Raw genomic sequence first — 25,023 nt, 5'->3', positions numbered from 1 at the left:
GGTCAGATCACAGAAGGTATAGCTCACAGCTGCATCCTGGGCAAAGGAAGAAACTCAGAAAAGAAACCCTGTAAAAGAGATGGGGGAAGATTTGCAATTCGGTGAATGTGGCCTTACAATAAAGTAGAATTAGCTTCCATTTGGTCTACCTGGGAATGCTGAAAGAGGTGGTTATTGCTGTTTTGCAGCAAACCTGAATTTTATCCGTAACTGCACATGTGCCATTCTGAATGCAGAAGATGGATCTTCACTGCAGCTATTGCCATGGTTCACCCCAGAGCTGATTTATGGCTTTGGAAGGTTTCCTTGGAACATACTATAGTGTACATATCATTGCAATCTTGTCTGCCTTTATTTTGGAAAGCCAACCGAATAGCCCAAGGTCAGAGGGGATCTGCAGGAAGAAAGGTTAAATCACACTGCAGGCTTGGGGAGAATTCAAATGGTCTCGTTTTAGTGCTTCTTCTAGTGGGCACACAAAGAACGGGCATCTCGGAACACGCCAGAAGAGCATTATCAGGGACGCATGCGCCTTCAGAGCAGATCATACCCACGGATTCCCCCTGAAATTAATTTGGTTTAAAGAAAGCCAACCGTGTTTCCAACAGGCCACAGGAAAAATGAGACCAAATAGAAATGTCGAGGTGGACCTTCTCTAAGACGGGGAGGACGAACGGGAATAATTGCTGACTTATTTTCCTCCACTTTTGTGGCTAATGTAGGTCACGCTGCATGTGACTTGGTAAAATAACTTTACTCTTACTTTTCGCCCTTCACTCCGGAGCTCAAGGGAATAGCAACAAAGCAATCAGCCCTTTGAGAGAGCTACACAAAAAGCACGTGCAGAAGTAGTAGCTAACTTCAGGGTAAGGTGTAAGGTTGCATTAACAGAATCATGCAATTTTGAAAGTGCATCTCTGCCCCCTTTATACCTTTGTACAGGTAGCCCTCACCTTACAACCGTGTAGTGACCATTCCAAGTTACAACGGCACTAAAAAAAAAGTTACATAGGACCGTTGCAGCCTCCCCACGGTCACGTGATCAAAATTCAGATGCTCGGCAACTGACCTGTACTTATGACGGTCGCAGTGTCCCCAGGGGGTGGGGGGGTCACGTGATCCCCTTTTGCGACCTTCTGACAAGCAAAGTGCATGGAGAAGCCAGCTTCACGTAACAACTGTGTTGCTAACTTAATCACTGCAGCGATTCATTTAACAGCTGTGGCAAGAAATGTCATAACAAGCCACTTAACAACTGCCCCGTTTAGCAACAGCAATTTTGGCCCGAGTTGTGATCGTAAGTTGAAGACTGCCCATCAGCTTTCAAATATCTCGATTTGGAACTTCTGCTCTTAAATCTCCAGTGGGATAAAATGGGATTAAAAACACTTTTTTAAAGAGACATTGGGATAAAATGGGATAAAAAACTCTTTTTTTTAATGCTTAGCCACATTGCCGGCCACTCCACACATGGTAACATCACATGCCCGTCTGTAATTATCCCGTGTCCATCTACCAGGTACCATGACCAGGACCAAATTGAGGAGAAAAAAAGCAATTTAAGTTCCATTTCTTTCTTCTTCTTCTTTTTTTTTTGCACTGAAGGATTTAAGAGCCCACCAGCTGACTTTGATCATAGAGGCCCCATATCTTCAGAGTCACAAGTTCAACCTACGTAGGTGAGGTGACATTTGTCAAACCTTTAAACAGAGTAGGGATCCAAGGCAGGCTTTCTTGAAATGAGTTTTTACTATTATTATTATTATTATTAGTAGTAGTAGTAGTAGTAGTAGTAGTAGTAGTAGTGCCGGTATACCTGGAGACCAATTCCCAAAGAGCTAGAATGCTGTTAGCCAAGCGTGGAATAGGAGGGAGTGATGTTTGCTTACAACTCAAATGTTGAGTCTAGAGGGTTTTATTTCTATCATCAGGAGCTTAAACAGAGATGTTCCGCTTTACTGACTCCAGAGATTTCAAGGAAGGACTTCAGGGTTCTCATAAACCTCTATTAATTATTTGCCAAGGAATCCAGAATGACTTAAGAATTTTAGAAGTGACAGGTGAAGAATCAAACAAACCTTCCTATAGAAAAGACCCCAAGGGAATAGCTTAAAGATATCCTAGCTGCTACTATGTGCGGTATTTTAAAAAAAATACAGCTTTCACATGAGAGTTATTGAAAAGCAAAATTTTACAGGAGGATGACTCGTGTCTTCAACTCCCAGAATTCAACTTTAAGGCTTGTGGACTTCAACTGCCAGAAATCAGCTTTAAGACTTGTGGACTTCAGCTCCCAGAATTCCCCATCCAGTCATCCTTGTGGACTTCACGCTGGCTGGGGAATTCTGGGAGTTGACGTCCACCAGTCTAAAAGTTGCCAAGTTTGGAGACCCTTGCTCTATATAATCTATTTTTTAATTATTTATTGTTACGGCTTAATTAATTTAATTTCATTTTAACTTTTGTATGTAAAGCTTTTACTGCCCTGTACACCGCCCTGAGTCCTTCGGGAGAAGGGCGGTATAGAAATTCAATTATAAATAAATAAATATGAAACTATATAGCTCATGGCTGTGAAAGTTGGACCATAAGTAAGGCTGAGCGCCAAAGAATTGAGGCCTTTGAACTGTGGTGCTGGAGAAGACTCCTGCGAGTCCCTTGGACTGCAAGGCGATCAAACCGGTCAGTCCTGGAGGAGATCAACCCTGACTGCTCTTTAGAAGGCCAGATCCTGAAGTTGAAACTCAAATACTTTGGCCACCTAATGAGAAGGAAGGACTCACTGGAGAAGAGCCTAATGCTGGGAAAGGTCGAGGGCAATAGAAGAAGGGGACGAGAGAGAATGAGGTGGCTGGATGGAGTCACTGAAGCAGGAGGCGTGAGCTTAAAGGGACTCCAGAAGATGGTGGAGGACAGGAAGGCCTGGAGGAATGTTGTCCATGGGGTCATGAAGGGTTGGACCACAACTTCGCAACTAACAACAACAACAAATATAGCTCATGCAACTTTGATGGCGACAGTGCATACATCTACCCTATTAACTTTTAATGCTACTTTCAGGCTTTGTCATGGTGACCATGAGTCACAGTTAATCATGGTTTGATTTCAAAGAGGGAACCAAGGCAAGCATCGTTACTTGGCATTCCACAATTATAGTCTTTGCAGCAATTAAATTCCACCAAGGAAAAATGCAAAATTCTGCAGTTAAGTACCATCAATCAACTTACTGACTCAATTGCAATTCATACAAAAAAGGCCATCGGCGTCTTAACTGAACACAGCCAGAAATATGAAGTAGCTGTTAGGAAAAAAAAAAGAATAACACAATCTGTATTGATGGAAGGGGGGCTTCTATAACGCAAGAAAGGACATAATCCTCTTTTGGACTTCAGCTGGTTCACGGCTGCAGTCCAATACCAGTTCTTGGCTCCATATTTTCAAAAGATCTTTAATAAACTGAACCACACAGTTTTGGTCCACCAGGACCCGGATCAAGGTATATAACAAAGGTCTCAAAAATCAGGAGACTTTCAACTATTTGTTCAGTGACTGTTCAGAGTTACATCAGCAATTGAAAAAAGAGACCAGTTTTCAGACTTGTGAAGGTTGCAGCCTCCCCGGGATAGATAACGCGATCAAAATTCAGATGATTGGCAAATGGTTTGTATTTATGATGGTTGCAGTGTCTTGGGGTCATGCAACCCCCTTTTGAGATCTTCTGACCAGCAAAGTCAATGGGGAAGCCATGTTCACTTTACAACTGCGATTCACATAACTGTTCTGAACCAGCCCTCTTCTCGCACCCCTAATCAAAAGAAGAGTCTGGAAAGCGTCCAAGACCAAAAGGCTTCTGCCAAGTTTTAATTACACTGTTACAAGAATACAAGAGCTTGACTTCTCAAACGGAAAAGTTGCTTTCAGCAACCAGCCCCTCCCCAAACACTTCTTTTATAGAGAGCTCAGGGCGTGGTCTCCCTGTGCCTCCTCCCGAGGAGTCCCATAGCCTTTCTTTGTTTGTCCCTGCTCGTCTGCCTCCTGCGTCGGGCGTCCTTGAACAGGGCCAGCTGTGGGTCATCATCCTCCGCACTCTCGGGCTCACGCAGCTGAGAAGAGGTCCCCGGCTGAGGACTCTGCAAAGTCTCCAAATCATCATCAGCCGGTTCGTTTCCCTCCTCCCCCACATCTGAGTCCTCCGATACATCGGACCCGGCTGTCGGGCCCACAGGCTGGCCCTGAGTCACAACAATAACAACTGTGGCAAGAAAGGTCGTAAAGTCGGGCAAAAGTCACTGAACCTCTGTCTTGTTTAGCAACAGAAATTCTGGCCTCCGTTGCAGTTGTAAGTCGAGAAAGTTGCCCAGAATGTTCTGGAGAAAAGAGATTGAGGAAAAACCTGAAAGTAGTCTTCGAATATTTGAAGGGATGGCTGGGCCTGAAAACTAGCCAAACTCGATCTCTGTTGATCTGAAGAGAAGAACTAAAACCAGCAGGGCAGAGAAGTAAAATGCTGGCTGAATATTAAAAGAAATTTAATAAGGCAAAGACACACAGACTTCTTCTTCCAGTCATTTCAAACTGAGCTGGTAGAACCAAGATTGGGATATCTGCTTCCATCCATCTCTTCCTGGCAGAAAAGCAGATTCTTCCTCTCCAGCTGGTTGAGGAACCAGGAGCACTGTTCCCTCCCCTGTTTGTCCTAGGTCGCTCAACTACATTACATCATAACTGGAGAAAGACCGTGCTGTTTGTGAGTGCGACTCCCACTCAACAAAAGTGGCCTTTACAAAGCCGCTTCTGGGCACTCTCTGCCATGACCGAGCACTAGCAAAGTCTCACATTGTGTTCTGGTGAAGTCATCCTTTTCTAAGCTGAGGTCAGCTCGTTTTGCCCCAAGGAGGCCCAGAGAGCAACAAAAAAAAGGACAGCCAGCAATAGCCCACCACCGAAAGACAGAACATCATTTCTTACAGAGTTATTGGAGCCAAAGAGTTATCCAAGCCCATGCATCTAAAGCCAACGTACCATGACATAAGTCAGAGGAGGTTATGGTTCAAGCAAAGGTCAAGATACCCAAGACAACAATTCATGGTCAAATATCCTGGAGGATGAAGGATAAATCAGACTGAGGGGTCCTTGGTGCTATCCTGAGCTTCATTGTTTTCTTGCAGATGTTTCATTACCCAAGTAAGTAACATCATCAGTGCTAGAGTAACTGATGATATTATCTAATTTGGGTAAGGAAACGTCTGCAAGAAAGCAACCAAGGTGAAAGAGTACTGAGGAAAGAGTATTTGAACCTTGAGCTACAAATATTCTCCTTGATTGATACATCAGATCCTTTAGACCAGGGGTCTTCAAATTTGGCAACTTTAAGACTTGTGGACTTCAACTCCCAGAATTCCTCAGCCTGGCTGAGGAATTCTGGGAGTTGAAGTCCACAAGTCTTAAAGTTGCCAAATTTGAAGACCTCTGCTTTAGATCTCCTTGTAAAAGTTCCCAGTAGCTGATTTCTCCCAGGCTTACAGTACCTTGTGGTCCTAGACCCATTAGAAAGATCACCTTGTTGCCTGGCACTCTTCCACCATTTACCCTCCATTCCTCCACTTAGTGGTAGGCTTGGAAGCTATGGACTGGAGCTGCTAAGTCCAACAATGTCACAGGGACTTCGCTTTCTACCTCTGCTGTCTACTCCAAGCCCTGTCAAAACAGACTCTCAAGCTTCTTGTTCTCCTGTTCTGGCATTTAGAACATAGACTAACAGGGTTGGAAGAGATGTTGAAGGTCTTCTAGTCCAAACTCTGCTCAAGCAGAGATGTTCTATTTCAGACAAGTGTTTATCCAGTTTCTCCTTGAAAACTTCCAGGATTGGAGCATTCACCACTTCTGGAGGCAGGTCTTTCCACTGGTTAATTGTTCTAACTGTCAGAAAGTTTCTCCTTAGTTCCAGGTTGCTTCTCTCCTTGGTTAGTTTCCACCTGTTGCTTCTTCTTGTCCTGCCCTCAGGTGCTTTGGAGAATAGCTTGACTCCCTCTTCTCTGTGACAGCCCCTCAAATATTGGAAGACTTTCCGATTTCTATTGCCACTGCTTCCTCCTCTCCAAAAAGATACCAAAATGGACATCACACACCCAGATGCTATATTATGTGAGTGGTATATATAGGGACGCGGTGGCTCAGTGGGTTAGGATGCTGAGCTTGTCGATCAGAAGATCGGCAGTTTGGCGGGTCGAATCCCGAGTGCCGCGTAACAGAGTGAGCCCCTGTTACTCGTCCCAGCTTCTGCCAACCAAGCAGTTCGAAAGCACGTAAAAATGCAAGTAGAAAAATAGGGACCACTGCAGTGGGAAGGTAACAGCGTTCCGTGCGCCTTTGGCGTCTAGTCATGCCGGCCACATGACCACAGAGACGTCCTCGGACAAGCGCTGGCTCTTCGGCTTTGAAACGGAGATGAGCACCGGCCCCTAGAGTCGGAAACGACTAGCACACATGTGCGGGGGAACCTTTACCTTTACCTTTATATGACTATATCGGAAAATCAACTGAAGTATTTTTGATAGCATGTGGGGTTCTGGATCCTTGGAAAGTTTGGCTGTCCCACTTACCAAAGAAAGGATATTGTGGACAAATCAATTTCTTCTAACAAGTTTTCCCAAGTATTTCAAGAACGAGGTCTTAGGCACTTTGGCTTGAATTTATGTCTGGCTTTGGAAGAGGTTTCGTTTCTGGCCTTTTGTGAGGATCAATGATTATATAATCTGAATTGGTTTCATTGCTTCAGTGGTACTTAAACCTCCTGGGCTTTTTCCTCAAATATTTCAGGATTGCTTTAGGCCAAGCTGAGAATGCAAGACATTTTCTATAAAACCTTTTTGAAAAGGTTTAGGATTATCCTAGAAGGGGCCATTGTCTCCTCTTCTCTCGAGAGAATATTAGGTCATTGTTTCTTAAATTGCCAATGTTTACTTGCCAACTTTCGTTTATAATTTCACGTATAATTTATTTAAACACCTTTAACCCTCTTTTCAACGTTCAAAGAACACATCGCAGAACGGGGAGCAATTAAAAGCAATTTTAGGGTGCATTAAAACAAAAATAAACTAATGCACACCTTCAGAAACAACACGCTTAAAAACAAACTGCTTCATTTAAAAAAAAATGAAATGCAATGCACAGAACAATTCTTTTTCCCCTTCTTCAGATGGCAGCTGGCTCAATTAAAAGCAGAAAACAGTTACTGCCAACAAGAAATTAATCGAGTTACTAAACATTGAATGGTTAAAAAAAATGAGGAGAGACATTGGTCTCTCCAATATCTTTCTTGAACTTTTGCAATAACTTGTCCATTGTATCATAAACTGGGTAGACGTGTTTGTGTTCACATCTCCCTCTCTCTCTCTCTCTTTCCCTCCCTCTCCCTTCCTCTCCCCCTCCCTCTCTCCCTCCCTCTCTCTTTTCCCTCCCTCTCTCCACCCCTCCCTCCCTTTCTCCCTTCCTCCCTCTTTCTCCCTCCCTCTCTCTCTCCTTCCCTCTCTCTCTCTCTCTCTCCCTCTCCCCCTCCCTCTCTCTTCCTCCCTCCCTCCCTATCTCTTTTTCCCTCCCTCTCTCCACCCCTCCCTTCCTTTCTCCCTCCCTCCCTCCCTCTTTCTCCCTCCCTCCCTCTCTCTCTCTCCTTCCCTCTCTCTTTCTCCCTCTCTCTCCCCCTCCCGGCCTCCCTCTCTCTCTCTTTTTCTCCCTCTCTCTCTTTCTCTCTCTTTCCTGTACTGCAGTTCACTGATGCCCATTTAATGATGCCAATGAAGTGATTATATTGGCTGTAAAGGAGCCACATTTACCACGTTTGTGCCCATCTGCCACCAAGACCATCATACCCATCGCCTCCTGGTAGGACCAGCAATTATTAAGATGGAGAAATTCTTCTTCTTCTTCTTCTTTTTTAAGAGCATGGTTTGATAAATTAAGTTCCTTCTTCTCATCCGGGGGCGGGGAAAAAAAATCAATTTCAGCCTTTTAACTGGTAGCACAAATGATAACTTTTCAATTCCTGACAACCTGCTCTTTGATTGCCAACCCAAGTTTTGACATGGCAGGGGGCCACCATCCCCCCCCCTTTTCGAGCTATTGAACAATCCGGAGGCCAGCCGTCCATCCGCCGGATCTTTCTATTAAAAAAAAGGATGCCGGTTACTTCTGCTTCAGGTAGACATTGTAAAGTCTGGGAAGCAGAGAAAGAAATCCATTTAACACATGTCACTATTGAAAGGAATGTCAATGGCTTTGCTTTAGATATTAACCTTGTTTTTAAACAAATATTTTTTTTTTGTAGAGGGGGGAAAAAACCCACACCAGTTGGCTACTGTACAAAGTTTACCTGGATCAATGGATGCAAGATATTATCAATCAAATGTGTGAAAAGTGAAAGCATTTTTAGGCATACGTTAAGGATTTGGGGTGTTGGTATCAGGTGCACTAATTCAGGAGCCAGGATAGATTTAACAGAATAACAGAGTTGGAAGGGACCAAGGAGGTCTTCTAGTCCAACCCCCTGCTCAGGCAGGAAACCCTATGACATTCCAGATAAATGGGTGTCCAATTTCTTCTTAAAAACCTCCAGTGTTGGAGCACCCACAACTTCTGGAGGAAAGTCGTTCCACTGGTTGATTGTTCTAACTGTCAGGAAATTTCTCAAAGTTCTAGGTTGCTTCTTGGTTAGTTTCCATCCATTGCTTCTTGTCCTGCCTTCAGGCGCTTTGGAGAACAGGTGGAAACACCCCCCCTTCTTTGTGGCATTTCAAAAACACTGCAAGTTTAGTCCAAACTACTTATGCACAAGAGTGAGAACAAGAACATTTAGACTTATATACTGCTTCACAGAGTTTTACAGCCCGCTCTAAGCAGTTTACAGAGTCAGCCTATGGCTCCCAACAATCTGGGTCCTCATTTTACTGACCTCAGAAGGATGGAAGGCTGAGTCAACCTTGAGCCGGTCAGGATCGAACTGCCAACCTGCTGGCAGCTGGCAGTCAGCAGAAGCAGCCTGCAGTACTGCATTCTAACCACTGCGCCACCACAAGAATCTGACCTACTAATAGTCAAGCCACATTGGCGCCAGGTAAGAATCAATGGACTTTAAGGAAGGCTGGACTTCGGTCTGTTACAGGACCACAGGGACTCCAAGCTGGTGACACCTCAACCCTGGAGCTCCACCCGGTCATATTCTACATCTGGATGTGCAGAGCACATTCATTCTTCAGTACCTCGTGACCTAAAAATCTCAAGGGGAGGTAAGATGTAGGTAGAAATTCAAAGATTTGCTTTGTGTCCTCTCTTTGTCTCTCCCTCTGCTTGATTTTTGTCTAAAATTTGCTCGTCATTTTTCTCCTCCTTTTTTCCCCAGTCACAAATCCACACCTGCTCTTGACCTTCTTCCCAGCAAGATGTAGTTAGGAAGGCAGTAGATTTTTCTTATCCTTATAAAGTCTTTTCTGTAAATACATCACCTTCCTCTTATCAATCTGTTTCATTAAGTTAGAGTTACACTTTCTGGAATACAGACACCCCCAGACCCACAACACAAACCCATCCGTGTGCCTCCATTTATGACCCTCCAAAATGTAAGTTGAGATACTCAACCCTAGCATGTTGCATCTTCGGCAAAGATTGACGAAACAGAAATTATAGCAAACTCGAAATACACACGGTATGAAATGTAACAGCCTTAATTTAGTTTTCACGCTATGTACTTTTTACAGTTCTTCCCCCACACACACTTTTGTTTTTTTTAAAAAATGTATTTTACCAAACAAAGAGTCATTAAAACACTTAAAATAGTTCAGTTCCAAATTACAAACATAAAAATAGCCCAATATTGGCAGTGAAATATTTCACCTAAATCAACTTGAGGCTAGGATTCACCCCGGCTCACACCTTGTTGGGGAGAAAGGAAAATGGGGGGGGGGGAAGGAAACCCAGACCTTGTGGATGGTTCCCTCACCTGAAGGAAGCAGATCCAGGAACAAAGTCAATGGTTGAAGCTTAAACCACATGATCCCAACAACCCCGACATCCATCACTGTCAAGCAATAAAGCAATTCACTAAATGGCACCAAAATGGTGTAAACGCTTAACACCCCACTTAAGCAGGAGTTTTCTGCTGTTTCTGCAGAAACCCTTTGGCTTAAAGGTCAACACATGTGAGAAATAAAATGGGTTGCTGGACCCTTTCTGGCCCTGTCTCATGAGCCTTGCTTAAACTGCTCGCCCAGATTCTTGATTGCACCCTCTCAATTAAGACAACTGAACAGAAGCCACAAATCCTCCAAGGGATATATTGTCCAATAATTTCCAAATGTTGTTGAAAATGAACTTCAGAAACTTACGGTACCTGAATTTCTCTTGGATACCAGCTTCATGCTTCTGCAGAGGACCACAAAAACTGCAAAGGCCAAGACATGAGCAGGCTTCATCTTCTACTCCCTTTTGGCAGCTGAAATGCATACAGATGTTGTTAAGTCCCAATCCAAGCCTCCGCCAGATGTATATTTCTGCACATTATTCTATTTAGAGCCTTTCCACAAACTCTTTGCGGTACAGTGGCTTCAACAGTCCTTAGGAAGTTCAAATTAAAATATTTACGTCACAGAACATTCCTGTCCTTATCAATAGAAAGGAATATCTGTAGCTCAAGGTTGAACTGAGTGGTCCTTGGTGCTCTCTGAGCTTGGTGGTTTTCTTCCAGATGTGTCATGACCCAACTAGGTACTGTAACATCATCAGTGCTAGGAGGGGAAGAGTGTACAGGGAGGAGGAGAAGGAGGAGGAGGAGGAGGAGGAGGAGGAGGAGGAGGAGGAGGAGGAGGAGGAGGAGGAGGAGGAGAAAGACTATGGAGTCCTTGGTGCTCTCTGAGCTGGGTTGTTTTCTTCCAGATGTTTCATGACCCAACTAGGTACTGTAAGATCATCAGTGCTAGGAGGGGAAGGGTGTACAGGGAGGAGGAGGAGGAGGAGGCGGAGGAGGAGGTGGTGGTGGTGGAGGAAGACTATGGAGTCCTTGGTGCGCTCTGAGCTTGGTGGTTTTCTTGACCCAGCTAGCTAACATCATCAGCGCTAGACTAGAAAACCATTAGATGCCTCCATAAAGTCTTCAGAAGTTAAACTCAACTTAGATTTGACTTTAGAGTACACAGAACAATCAAACGGAAACGAGAGGATAGAGCAAGTCACGAAAGCTATTCAACCACAGATAATGAAGAAATTAGTATGCCAGGAAGGATTTCTTAACCTTTTTTTTTTTTTTGGAAGTTTCAAATCCCAGTTCAAGTAGGGCCACCTTGACAAGAGGGGAAGGTGGTTTCTTTTAAAGGGGAGATAAAGTAATTGAACTAAATCTTCTAACAGATAATTGTGATTATGAAGTTACGCTGGGTGATTTTTCAAGTGGATCTTCATAAATTACTTTCTCCACTTTGCACTCTTCAACCAAAAAGTGGTAACAGCTTCTCATTCTCTGGCCTATTAATGCTTCTTCCTGAGTCCTCCCAGCAGTTACACTCAATAGTATTTAAATTGCAAAACTGAAACTTTTTTTTAATTAAAAAAGCAATTTATTCCCACTTTGGTTTAGCTTTATGGAAGCTGGCATATTATTTTCAACCAGAAATATCCATGGCGATAAGACTGCTCATTGCTAAAGAGGGGGAGAGATTTCTTTACATTACATTTTGATAGCAACCTAAATCCTTGTTTCAAATTAAAAGTTATCACTTCAGTTTTGTAGGCTGGTTCCCCAGCAAAACTGTGCGTTGAGGACACATTCAGGAAACTCTGTACAAAAACGCATCATGTAAGAACTTGTTCAGGGGGGGGGAAAAACATGCACATTGTACTTTTGTGTTTTCAAGTTCGTCTTTTGGGAGAAATGCACCTGGCCTACAACCTTCCAAGGCTAAATTTTTGTTGTTGTTTTTTTAAAAAGGAAAGAAAACTTGAGGAAATTTTTAAAATTTTTTAAAAAGATAGAAGAAAGTGAAAAACAAAAGAAACAACAGCGAGTGGTTCATACATATTTAATTTGTGTCCTTGCCTTTACTATTTTTACAAATAGCTCAAGGCAGTGAACATATCCAATACACTTTCCTCCTACTATTTTCCCTATAACAACAAACCTGTGAGGTGGGCTGGGTTGAGAGAGAGGGGCTGGCCCAAAGTCACCCAACTGGCTTTCATGGACTAGAACTTTCTGGACTAGAACTCACCACCTCCTGGTGATTGGCCCAAAATCACCCAGCTGGCATTCATAGCTTAAGGGAGGACTTGAACTCACAGCCTCTGGTTTCCTAGCCTTGCTCCATATCCATATCCAGATGTTGTAGAGTTAGAACAGGGGAAGTAAAATTATCAATAAATAGAAATTGCTGTCCTAGAGTAGAGCTTACATTACTGATGGCTCTTTAGGTTAAAAAAAAAATCAAGAGCCCAACCAAGTTGAGGCGGAAAAAGTGAAAATACACCACTATTTATTCCATGTCTGCATCTTTCAGTGACCCTATAAAAGGAAGTACGCCTTCACACTCTGCAAAGTTCTAAACTGGGGCTTGGTACGAAGAAGTATCTTCAAGAAATAAATTCCTCTCCATCTGGAATAACAGAACAACAGAATTGGAAGGGACCTTGAAGGTCTTCTAGTCCAACTCAGGTAGGAAACCCTATACCATTTCTGGCTATGGAGATTCTCCGTCCTCCAGGTCCTGGTTGTCCCAAAGGTGCTTTTCCAGGAGGCAACTGGACTTCCATGTTTTTCTTTGAAGACGTTTCACTTCTCATGCAAGAAGCTTCTTCAGCTCCGACTGGGTGGTGAGGAATGGAACGATTTGTATTGTCTGCAACAGTTGTCTGCAAGGAATATAAATCCTTCCATTCCCCACCAGCCAGTCAGAGCAGAAGAAGCTTCTTAAATGAGAAGCCAAATGTCTTCAAAGAAAAACAAGAATGTCCCGTTGCCTCCCGAAAAAGCACTTTTGGGGCCCTAAACCATTTCAGAGAAATGGTTGTCCAATCTCTTCTTAAAAATTTCCAGTCTTGGAGCATTCACAACTTCTGGAGGCAAGTTGTTCCCCTGATTAATCGTTTTAACTGTTCTAATTGTTCTAACTTACTCTATCTGCTTATCTCCTCCGTCTCAGGAGAAAACCATGAGGTACCATGACGGACCTTCAATAAAGGTCCTGCTTTTTATGGCAAGGTCTCTTGAAGAGAGCTTGGGCCTTCCAGTTTAGATATGTTGGAAACCATGGCAACCAAGATGGGCTGGAGGACTTAACAGGGATGCATGGCATCTAAAAGGGAGGACCAAATTTGGACTCGTAACGTTATGTAGTTTTACATAATGTAGGTTTAGATTATGTAGTTTTAATTTCCTCCTGTGTGTGTTTTATTTCCGCGTTTTATTGCTGTCCGCTGGCAAGCAACTAGGAATTGCGGCAGATAATGAATCTAATAAGAGAAATAAATACACAAACGGACTCATTACCGCAAGGTATAATAACAGCCAGGAATCCGGAAGCCTTAAAAGGTGAGCGGACAAAATTGGCAGAGCGTTCTTAGTGGGGTGCCAATTGAGAAAAAAACATAGATAACAGGCGGTCCTCGGCTTGCCCAACATTTCTGTTGCTAAGCAAGACGGTTGTTAAGAGAGTTAATGCTCGCATTTTATGACCTTTATTTTTAGCTGCTGTTAAGTAAATCGCTGCAGTTGTGAAGTTAATAACCTGGTTGTTAAAGTGAATTTGGCTTCACCCGTTGACTTTGCTTGCCAGGTGGTCACAAAAGGGAAACACGTAATCCCTGGGACACTGTGACCGTCGTAAATACGAATCGGTTGTCAAGTAACTGAATTCTGATCCTGTGACCGTGGGGTTGCTGCAATGGTTGTTAAGTGTGAAAAATGTTTTTTTTTTCCAGTGCTGTTGTAACTTTGAATGGTCACTAAATGAACGGCTGTAAGTCGAGAGCTATCTATATCTCCACGCCACTCAATATTAGCTGCTGGAAGTAAAAAAAAATGGGAATACATGAATATTTGATCTATCTGGATCTGGGTGGTCTCTGGGTGCCTAGACCCACTCCTATGTAATTCACTTTATCTCACTTGTAGAGTTATTCGCCATGACAGACCAATTAAACATCCATATAATCTCGCCCTAATGAAGGGATACGTTCATCTGAATCAGATACGATAAGGACAAAAAAATATATATGGAAGTTTCACTTCAGTTAGCTCCCCCCCACGCCCGATTTCCTTTGAAAATGGCAGCTGTTGAACTGTAAAAAAAAAAGGCAGAGTACGATTTGAATACCGATATGTATAAAGAGATCAGTTCTCCGTCTTCGGCACATAATTCATAGGGATAATTATGCTCCCTGAAGACAAGAAAGGAAAAGTGGGGGGGAAGGATATCATACATACATAATTCTCACACTGTTCCCTTTCAAGATAAGCAAAAGAAAAGGGGGGGGAGCTTATTTTGAATTTCGACGTTACTCGTTTTTGCTTTTCGAATCTGCACGATGTCTTTCAAAGCCAGTTTTTCCAAGGGTGCTTATAAGGACTGAATCTGGAGTGCAGGCAGTCCTCTGCTTACGACTGCTCGTTTAGTGACTGTTCGAAGTTACAGCGGCAGTGAAAAATGGGACTTCTGAGCGTTTTTCACACTCCCGACCGTTGGGCATCCCTGTGGTCACGTGATTAAAATTTAAATGCTTGGCATCCGACTCATGTTTATGATCGTTGCAGTGTCCCAGGGTCACGTGATCCTCTTTGGCGACCTTCTGACAAGCAAAGTCAATGGGGGAAGCCAGATTCACTTAACAACCGTGTTACTAATTTAACGACTGCAATGGTTCACTCAACCACCATGGTGAGGAAGGTCAAAAAATGGGACCAAACTCGCTTAACAAATGTCTCACTTAACAACAGAAATGTTGGACTCGCTTGTGGTCATAAGCGGAGGACTCTCTTTATTTACTGAACCCCAGAAGCCAAGATCCCTCGAATCACTGTTAATTTTAATTTCCTTCCACCCCATGGCTAAATTGGATTGGAGGGTTTTGCCCTGTTTTACGACCTTTCTTGCCGCGGCTGTTAAGTGAATCACTGCAGCCATTAAGATAGTAACACAGTTAAAGATGAAAGAGAAAGAAGACTCGGTGTATTTTAGAACGTGGGATAATTTCTATCAATGGCTAGAAAGACGTGATACGTAATTTTGAATATAAATTAGCAAGAAGGCTATTGAGTGATTAATTAACATATTGTTTATGACAATTAACTAGATCTATTATTGTTTGTTAAACACATGAACCCAGACATTATGCTGTTTGCCAAATATTGAGAATGTTATTTGGAAAAAACCCAACCTCAACCCCAACCCTAATCCTAACCCTAACCCAAATCCCAATCCTAATCCCGACCCCACCTTATTCCTAACCCTATGAAAACTAATAAAATCTATACCAAAAAAAAAGAGTTAGTAACACGGTTTGTTAAGTGAATCTGGGTCCCCCCCCCATTGACTTTGCTTGTCAGGTGGTCACAAAAGGGGATCATATCACTTGGGGACACGGTCATAAATGTGAGACAGCTGCCAAGTGTCTAAATTTCTTTTTTTTATGTTCAATATTTTATTAAGTTTTTATAGTCACAAATCCTTAATATTTTATCAGCAACATATTGTCTGGGTTGCAGTCTTTAGCTTACTAGTACATGTTAAACTCCTTTCTCTCTGCCTCATTTTTCTAACCATTGATAAAATGTGTCCCATGTTCTAAAGTATTCTGAACCTTCTTCCTCTTTCATTTTTGGTGTCAGTCTGTCCATTTTCTGCACAATCCAAATTTTTCTTAATTATCTCTTCCTCCGCGGGTAATTCTTCATCTTTCCAATGTTGAGCAAATACAATTTTCACTGCAGTTAATACGTGTAACATTAAATATACACGTTCCTTCTCATAAGGTAAAGGTAAAGGTAAACCCGCACATGTGTGCTAGTCGTTTCCGACTCTAGGGGCCGGTGCTCATCTCCGTTTCAAAGCCGAAGAGCCAGTGCTTGTCCGAGGACGTCTCCGTGGTCACCTGGCCGGCATGACTAGACGCCAAAGGCGCACGGAACGCTGTTACCTTCCCACCGGAGTGGTCCCTATTTTTCTACTTGCGTTTTGACGTGCTTTCAAACTGCTAGGTTGGCAGAAGCTGGGACGAGTAACAGGGGCTCACTCTGCTACGCGGCACTCGGGATTCGACCCGCCAAACTGCCGACCTTCTGATCGACAAGCTCAGCGTCCTAACCCACTGAGCCACCGCGTCCCTTTCCTTCTCATAGTTTCCTCCAATTATACCTAACAAAAATAATTCTGGCTTCAAATCTATGTGTTTTTTAATCATTTTCTCTAACCATATATGTATTCTTGACCAAACTCTTTTGGCTTTAGAGCATGTCCCCCCAAATAGGATAATACGTGCCTGGTTTCCAAGTGTCTAAATTTTTATCATGTGACCATGGGGATCCTGCAATGGTCGTAACTGAGAAAAAACCAGTCACTAAATGAAGTGCTGTCAGTCGAGGATTTACCTGCATTAACTATTCTCATTTCCAGGGATCTTTTCAAACCCATTTAAGTAGAACACAACACTGTTTAAGACAATCCCCCTGCAGCAAAGCCAAGGCAACTATTTACTCTAACTCTAATTTACTCCAATGTGTTCATCTTTTGATAAGGAGGAAGGGGGGGGGAAACCCCATATTAAAACCCAAGACCAATTTAACCCTATCAATTTTCAGGCTGAAGGCGCCGTTGTGATTTTATTTTTAATGACCAGTTTTGGTAACCCGTGCAGTAAAGGATTCCATGATGTTGACAGAAATGGAAATTTGGTTTTGGAATGAATTAACACCCCCAGGCCTTTTCCCCTTCCTGTAGGTTTGACATTTAAGCATATCTGTTCTAATAATTTGGGTTGAGCCTTAGCAACACTGACACATACCTGTAATTAAGGCGATGCATTATAATGAGACAGAGATTAATTTATTGAAGGTAACAGATTTCATTCTGTAGCTAAAGGAGCCCTCCCCGCCAAAAAAAACCAGGAGCGTCTACATGGTAACGGAAGCAGAGCTAAGAACCTGTCATGAGGCTTCAGGATGCAATCTAATTCTATTAAGATCAATGAAAGGTTTCCCATTAACCACGATACAAGCTCTGTTAGACAGCGAGAACCAAATCAAATGCAACAGTGAAGCTGCTTTTCCCCCGTTTCCTCAACACAACAGCTAATTATAAAAATGCATGGTATTGTTAACCTAAACCCCAAAACAGATCTGTTGTTCTCATGCAATGAAAAGGCTCGGGAAAAATGCTGAAACTTTGGGCTTCTCTAGAACTCAGAGAAGGGGGTCCAAGATGGAGAAGGAGCAAAAAAAAAAAATTACAACCATCCAGGTATTGTGGCTAAGAAGCTGGGATGCCAGCAGGCTTCCTGTATTATCTAAGTTGCTTAAGCATGCATGGTGTAAAGGATTTGTGTGAATATGCCACTAAGGTTCAAATAAGCGGTCCTATAGAAGTGAATATTTGTAGCCCAGAGTTGAACTCTCGAGTCTATGGTGCTGTCTGAACTTGGTTTGTAGCTCAGGGCTTGACTGTGGGATGCTTGGTGTGCTCTGAGCTGGATGGTTTTCTTGTAGACATTTCATGACTCAACTAGGTAACATCATCAGTGCTAGAACAGCCCCATCAACCCTGATAGGGCAAGCCATTAGTCTATAAAAATAAGGGCAAGCTCCATTCCCTTCTAACACTGATCATGTTACCTAGTTGGGTCAAGAAACATCTGCAAGAAAACCACCAAGGTTAGAGACCACCAATGTCTCCACAAACAATGCTAATTTAACATCATGTCTGAATTCAGAGTCTCTCTCTTTATCTTCAGTCTGACTTTCCAACCCTGTGAGTAAACTCAGCCTTCAAGTTATCCTTAAGCCGAGATGCAGACCAATTGTATTAATCTTCTTAAATTGTAGGATCCAGGTACGTCTTTTCCTGCACTCAAATAATAACATTGCCTCATCAAAAACTCAGACTCTGTTATTTTATCTGAGTGTCTCTGCAGCTGCAGTGCCATACTGGATCCTTGACTCACAAATAAGCAATTACAATAGTCGTAAGTGTGAAAAACAGTCACAAGTCACCATTTCCAGTGCAGTTGTAACTTTGAACGATCATTGAACGAACTGTTGTGAAGTCGAAGACTTTCCTGTGGGGTTGATTTCTTGGTTTGGCCTACCTGACACACATTCCCCTCAGGTGTGGGATATTTAAGAGGCAGGTGTCAAATCAGCCCTGCCTCTCTCCCACGCAATTATTTAAGAAGATGTGGGGAACATGTTCTCTTTTTCATCTTGTATGAAAGCCTTTGGACAGCTATAAATATTTGAAGTAAATCAATAAAATCCTAACTCTCAACGGGACCCCATCAGAGAAGATCGCGTTGACCAGAAACAACAAATGGCACCTGGCCAGTTACGGAATCGATGAAGAAAGAAAGAAAGAAAGAAAGAAAGAAAGAAAGAAAGAAAGAAAGAAAGAAAGAAAGAAAGAAAGAAAGAAAGAAAGAAATTCCAGTTTGCACAATTTCTGCTTTTTTTTCATTCTAATAATACAATTTGGGTTTTATGGCTGAATCCAAATACGGCTGGCAGATCGTTGCAAAACCAAAACGTAAAAGACACCAAGGCCCATTTAAAAAAAAAAAAGCACGCAGATTCAGAATACAGCTTGAATATGTCCTGAAATAAAACCACCAAGTTCAGATAGTACCAAGGAGTCCTCCTCCTCCTCTTCCTCCTCCTCCTCTTCCTCCTCCTACTCCTCCTCCTTCCCCTCCACTCCGCAAACCCCAGTCCCGCCCACTCCTTGACTGATGAAAGAATTATCCATACAAATGTAGAAACACCCAAATATTTTTTCATTCCATCTCTCTCCCCTTCGATCCAGCCCTAAGGGAGAAGAGACAGCACAATATCCATTCACCGAGTTAAATCTGAAGCTCTGGGGACAATCTATCTTACAGAGGTACGCTAGAAACAAATAGCAAATTAGAATAGCGAGGTTGTTCTGATTTACAGAAAACAGTCTGCTGGCTGCTGATCCTTTCCGAGACCTCTTGATCTGTTATTTCTGCAAATGTGTACTGTTTTGTCAAATACAACAGCCACCCCTTTAACATTTTCCCAATATTAAATTTAGCTGCTTGGATTCCGCCGGGGGAAAGAACTGAGAGCAAAGTGAAATCTTTTCCACACCGATTAGATGCTTTTGACAGATCACCAGATCTCTAGATAACCGCTGCTTTCCTTCCTTCCTTTGATGATGCCTTCACGACATGAAACGGATCTTCCTTCTTTGCTTCACAAATCTATTGGCCGAACCTGAAAAGGGAGGATTACTTTTTTTTTTCATGTCATCTCTCAGAGCTGCCTGTTCTATATGTCACATTACCGATTTCAAATGGCAAGGTCCCTTCTTAAGAAAACATGGGGAAATGCTTATCTGCAGGAGGAACAAGCCAGATGATCAAAGGGGGGGGGGAGAGGAAGTGGGACAGCTTTGAGCAAACAATGATCCACTTGGCTCCCTCCCAAACAGGGCACTCTCTTGGACAGAGAAATAAATTAGAATCCTATTCTGAAATAATTTGCTGTACAACACGAGTTCTCAAGGTTAATTAGAAGATGCTCGAAGGCAGGCTGACTTAGGGACTGAATGCAACATCTGGCAGCCGTTCATAAGCCTGTAGACCAGTTTAGGGAGTCTGTAGCCTTCCCTTTTTAATGCCTTGATCCGGATTCAGAAATTTTCAAGACACCCAGGCTTGGTGTTTCACATATCTGCTTGGTTGCTACTCAGAGCTTTGGAGCTAAACATACTTTTTTATTTATTTTTTATTTTTTATTCCATTTATATCCCGCCCTTCTCCGAAGACTCAGGGCGGCTTACAAGCTTAGCAGTAGCCTTCATTCTATGTATATGCCTGCTTATTAGGGCTTTCACACACACCCCAAGCGGCATTATTACAAAGTCAGCTTAATTGCCCCCAACAATCTGGGTCCTCATTTTACCTACCTCGGAAGGATGGAAGGCTGAGTCAACCTTGAATATGAAGAATATGAAGAATGGCTGCAGGAATTGGGTATCTCAATCTAGTCTAACAAAGAGAAGGACTATAGGTGACATGATAGCAGTCTTCTAATATCTAAAGGGCTGCCCACAAAGAAGAGGGAGTCAAGCTATTCTCCAAAGTACCAGAAGGCAGGACAAGAAGCAATGGATGGAAACTAATCAAGGAGAGAAGCAACCTGGAATTAAGGAGAAACTTCCTAACAGGGAGGACAATTTACCAGTGGAATGTTTGCCTCCAGAGGTTGAGGGGTGCTCCATCACTGGTGGCTTTTAAGAAGAGACTGGACAGCCACTTATCTGAAGTGGCATAGGGTCTTTTGCTTGAGCAGGGTGTTGAACTAGAAGACCTTTAGGTCCCTTCCAAATCTGCTTTACTATTATGTCATTTATTTGATTCAGTTCATGGCTGCCAGTGACAGATCTCCTTTCTGCTTTCCATATCTGCCTTCACTTTTCTGGAATCTTATGAGGTCAGACTGAGAACTATAATTCCTTCATTGGTGCAGAAACATTGATTGGCTCAAGGGCCATCAAATATGCCTTGCAACAAACTTGTTAAGAGACCTCATTTTTGCTGGCTCACTCAACTGTACCATGTCTCACTGGTTCTTCTCTAAGCAATGTAGGGGCAATCCTCTGCTATGCAAGTCATGCTGTTTTGGCCAAGCCATCAAGCCGTCATTTAAATGCTTGGACATCCCACTGGAGAAGCAGCCTGGTCAACATTTGCTCTTGTCTGTCAACAAAAATACTGCTCTGCTTCTAAGAATCTTGACTTTTGAACTTTGCAAGAGATCCCATCATTGTTTCCCTAACCCACAACATAAACACGGCTGCATTACCCACGGGTAAGCAAAAAGTAACATGAACCCCAACACACCAGCTGTCTGGCCTCTTCTAGAAAACGGCACGCTAGGATATTTATTATATGGAAACCATAAGAGATTAGTCTGTTCCGCTCTTAACAGAAAATCCAAGCTGTCATTCTTGCATTCTCAGCTGCTTCATGGAGTGGACAAGTTAGCTTGCTGAAATTGAAAGCACCACAAGCAACATCCGAGGGCCAGAGTTCAGGAAATCAAAGTTATAGGCTTAAAAAAAAAAGTCCCGGGAATTTCCAGTTCCATTTTGGATTATCTGGTGTGGTGGTGGTGGCGTTGTTGTTTTTTTGTTTTGTTTTTTAAGTTTCCTTGCCAATCCAGTTGGAGAGACTAAATATATGGCGCCATGATGCAACCATGTTTTAGGATCTGAACTACAATTAACTGGGTTAGCACAAGCCAGAAGTCGACCTTCACAAACCAGCATGCCTGAGTTCACCTTTTCCAGCTAAAACCAATTCAGGCTAAATGGTTTATCATAATCTGTTGAACACACCACCATTGCTGGGTCCACACAAGACAGAAGGCCTAATTTATGACTCAGAATGATCGGTTGAGACAATCTGCTAAACTAAAACCAAACCACCCAAATTATAGCTAAATAGCATGCTGAATTCAGTGACTGTATATGTAACTAGTGACCATTCTTCATTTCATACACTCTCCCAGTTGTCTCAGATTATCAAACATACATTCTATGCAATCCTTTTTTTTCATGTGGCATGCTCTTAACGTCTTACATTTCAGTCTGCTAACACTGATGTTAAGAACTGAACACAGGAGGACAGCAAGTTGTAGAAAAAAATCTGGACACCATTGATAAGTTACATCAGGGGTCTCCAAACTTGGCAACTTTAATTTAATTTAATTTAATTTAATTTAATTTAATTTAATTTAATTTAATTTAATAATATTTCTATACCGCCCTTCTCCCTGAGGACTCAGGGCGGTTCACAGGGCAAGAATAAAATACAAAATTAAGACTTGTGGACTTCAAATTCCAGAATTCCTCAGCCAACTATGCTAAGCTGGCTGGGGAATTCTGGGAAATGAAGTCCAGAAGTCTTTAAATTGTCACATTTGGAGGCCCCAGAGTTACAACAATGAGACTAACCCACGTTGCCTCCGTTCAACCTGGGAAGCACTCAGCCAAGTGTTCTTTGACCATTCAAAGGGAAAGATATTGCAATATACTCAATATGTTGGCTGGGGCCTCAGCTCCAGCCTCAGCTCTGTCAACTGAAGCAACAGATGGACAGACAGGTAGACGGCATCGAGAGATAAAATGCTGAGCTGAAAATCCATTTCTGCTCCCCAGAGCAGTAGAGCATGTTCCACTGGTCCTCTTAAGAGATGTTTTGGCATCTGCTAACGGTTTGGCCTCCTCCTGTCTTTTTAAAATATAAAACTTCAGGGAGGCTGCTCACTGTCCAGATTTATTGCATTGCCACGTAAAATGATGAATGCTACATTGGTATTAAATTGTCCCCAGCATGAGGCTAGTCCTGTGAGAAGGGAAGAAAGGGTTATACAGGCATGAAAGCATTGGATTGAGGCAGGAGGCTGCCAAGGTGAAAGGCTTTGCATGGGGTAGAAGTCTACATCTTCAACAACAGGGAAAAAAACAGCCTGGTACTCCACAAACAACTCCATCAAAAGTCACATTGACCCACAACCAGCCTACAACCTGCTCAGAATCCAGATCAACCACACAGCTAACCAGAGACGACACCGACCCTCAACCAACCCACACAAACTCCCCCCCAACCAACACTTCACTTCCCAATGACCCTCACCTGATGTGACCTCCCCATAAGATCCAGCACATGACTCTCACCTGATGTGACCCACACCTGACCCATCACAAGACCCAGCACATGACCCATCACAAGGTCCTCACCTGATGTGACCCACACCTGACCCATCACAAGACCCATCACAAGTCCCCCACCCGACGTGACCCTCATTGACGTGACCTCCTTATCACAAGACCTACTGACCCCATGAAGCCCTTTGAAGCAGAAGAACACTGACGCTGACCTTTCCTAAATTCTGCTGAAGATATTATCTAGCCTGGTAACAAAATATTCAGAAACCAACCCACAAGCTCAGACAATGAACCCTAACCCTCAAAAAAAACAACAACCCAATCTCTGGATGAAGAGGCATCGCTTTGGAAAGCAGCCACAAAAGATAAGTAGAAGAGGTTCGTGAAAGGTCAGCCCAGATAGCCAGCAAATGAATCCTACTAGGACATTACACAGGAAGTGGGTTGCGTTCCACTTCCCAAGTGACCCCATCTGTTCAACAATCCACAGTCAAATCATGTTTCAGCACAACAAACAGCTCCAGGTTCTCTCCACTGCTTCAGATGAGCGCAAAACCTCTCAAGGCAGATTTTGATGAACCTTGGGACCTGAACGTCTGAACAGCAAGAGCTCTTCGGTAACGCAAAGCAAGAAGAGAGAGATCTCCTTCTTCTGAAGCCTTCAAGGTGAGATTAGAGATGCTTTCGTGACAGGCGTTCTACCTTGGCGTTTTCCTCCCTTGAGCCAGTTGACCTGGATGAGGCCAAAACTATGATTTCTGTTTCCAATCCTAACAGAATAAGCATCACTTCTGTTGCGCCGTGAGTGCAGAGGGTCGCGAACGAAAGCAAAAACATTGCCCCAGTACAGGCGGTCCTCGACTTACAACAGTTCCTTTCACGGCCATTCAAAGTTACAAACAGCGCCGGAAAAAAGTGACTGACGACCGTTTTTCACACTGGCGATCTTTGTAGCAGCCCCACGATCGTGTGATTCAAATTCAGCTGCTTGACCACCTGGTTCATACTTATGACCGTCGCGGCGTCCCGGAGGGGGGGTTCACGTGATCCCCTTTTGCGACCTTCTGACAAGCAAAGTCAGTGGGGGAAGCCAGATTCATTCAACGGCTGTGTTGCTAACTGAATAACTGCAGTGACCCCCTTAAACCCTGGGGCAAGAAAGATCTGTATGATGGGGCAAAGGTCTGACACAAATTTTAGGCTCAGTTGTGGTCATAAGCCAAGGACTAGCCGTTTTTCCTATTTAAGCCCCGTTTCACCTGGGGGGGGTGTTTTCCATAAAAAGGTGGCATTTATAGGAAGAGCCTGAAGCAAAAGAGAGACACGGCACCCAGAAATCACATCCAAGTTATGGTTTGTTTCTCCAAGACTTGCTGAAGAATGCCCGAATGAGCTGAGTTCAGTCAGTGTATACTCAGCCACAAACCGTATTTTATAAGCTGCAATGGTTGGGTTCACATAAAACGTTACCTCAATCAAAATGTTTATTGCAGCCGGGAGCCAACAACAGTCCTCGTAACACCTCAGAGCTTAGCAAAACGTGTCACTCCCACCAGGGAGACGGAGGCTTAAGAAATTCGAAAGAGCAGAACGGCGGCGAGGTTTTCTTCTTTTATATAAGTCCCACCTTTTCACTTCTGCTGAAATGTTTGCTCCATGCTAGAAGAAGAATTGAGCTTAACCTTTGTTTGCTCTGTGTGTGTTTGTGTGTGTGTTTGTGTGTGTGTGTGTGTATGCATATATATGTATGCATATGGGTTAGGACGCTGAGCTTGTTGATCAGAAGATCGGCAGTTTGGCAGGTCGAATCCCGAGTGCCGCGTAACAGAGTGAGCGCCTGTTACTCGTCCCAGCTTCTGCCAACCTAGCAGTTCGAAAGCACATAAAAAATGCCAGTAGAAAAATAGGGACCGCTCCAGTGGGAAGGTAACAGCGTTCCGTGCGCCTTTGGCGTCTAGTCATGCCGGCCACATGACCACGGAGATGTCCTCGGACAAGCTCTGGCTCTTCGGCTTTGAAACGGAGATGAGCACCGGCCCTTCAATGTTCTTTACAGCAGTTATCATATCATTATAAATTTACCTCT

General features: G+C 43.2%; 1 protein-coding gene across 1 annotated transcript in view; it reads right to left on the bottom strand.

Annotated features, from left to right (window-relative positions):
- The window catches only part of IL1RAPL2 (interleukin 1 receptor accessory protein like 2), a gene marked incomplete at its 3' end in the record, with an annotated part of 258,654 nt that extends 238,923 nt beyond the window's left edge, over positions 1-19,731 (bottom strand). Inside the window, exons 1-2 of the mRNA XM_083372225.1 lie at positions 19,352-19,731; positions 10,382-10,483 (exon numbers count right to left, since the gene is read on the bottom strand). Of these exons, the coding sequence (XP_083228351.1) occupies positions 10,382-10,463 (82 nt within the window). The 5' untranslated portion in view covers positions 10,464-10,483; positions 19,352-19,731. The remainder of the gene's footprint in view (positions 1-10,381; positions 10,484-19,351) is intronic.
- Between the last annotated feature and the right edge of the window lie 5,292 nt (positions 19,732-25,023).

The sequence above is a fragment of the Vipera ursinii genome, assembly GCF_947247035.1.
Source record: "Vipera ursinii genome assembly, chromosome: 12".
NCBI lineage: Eukaryota > Metazoa > Chordata > Lepidosauria > Squamata > Viperidae > Vipera > Vipera ursinii.
This window is presented reverse-complemented; position numbering and strand designations above follow the sequence as displayed.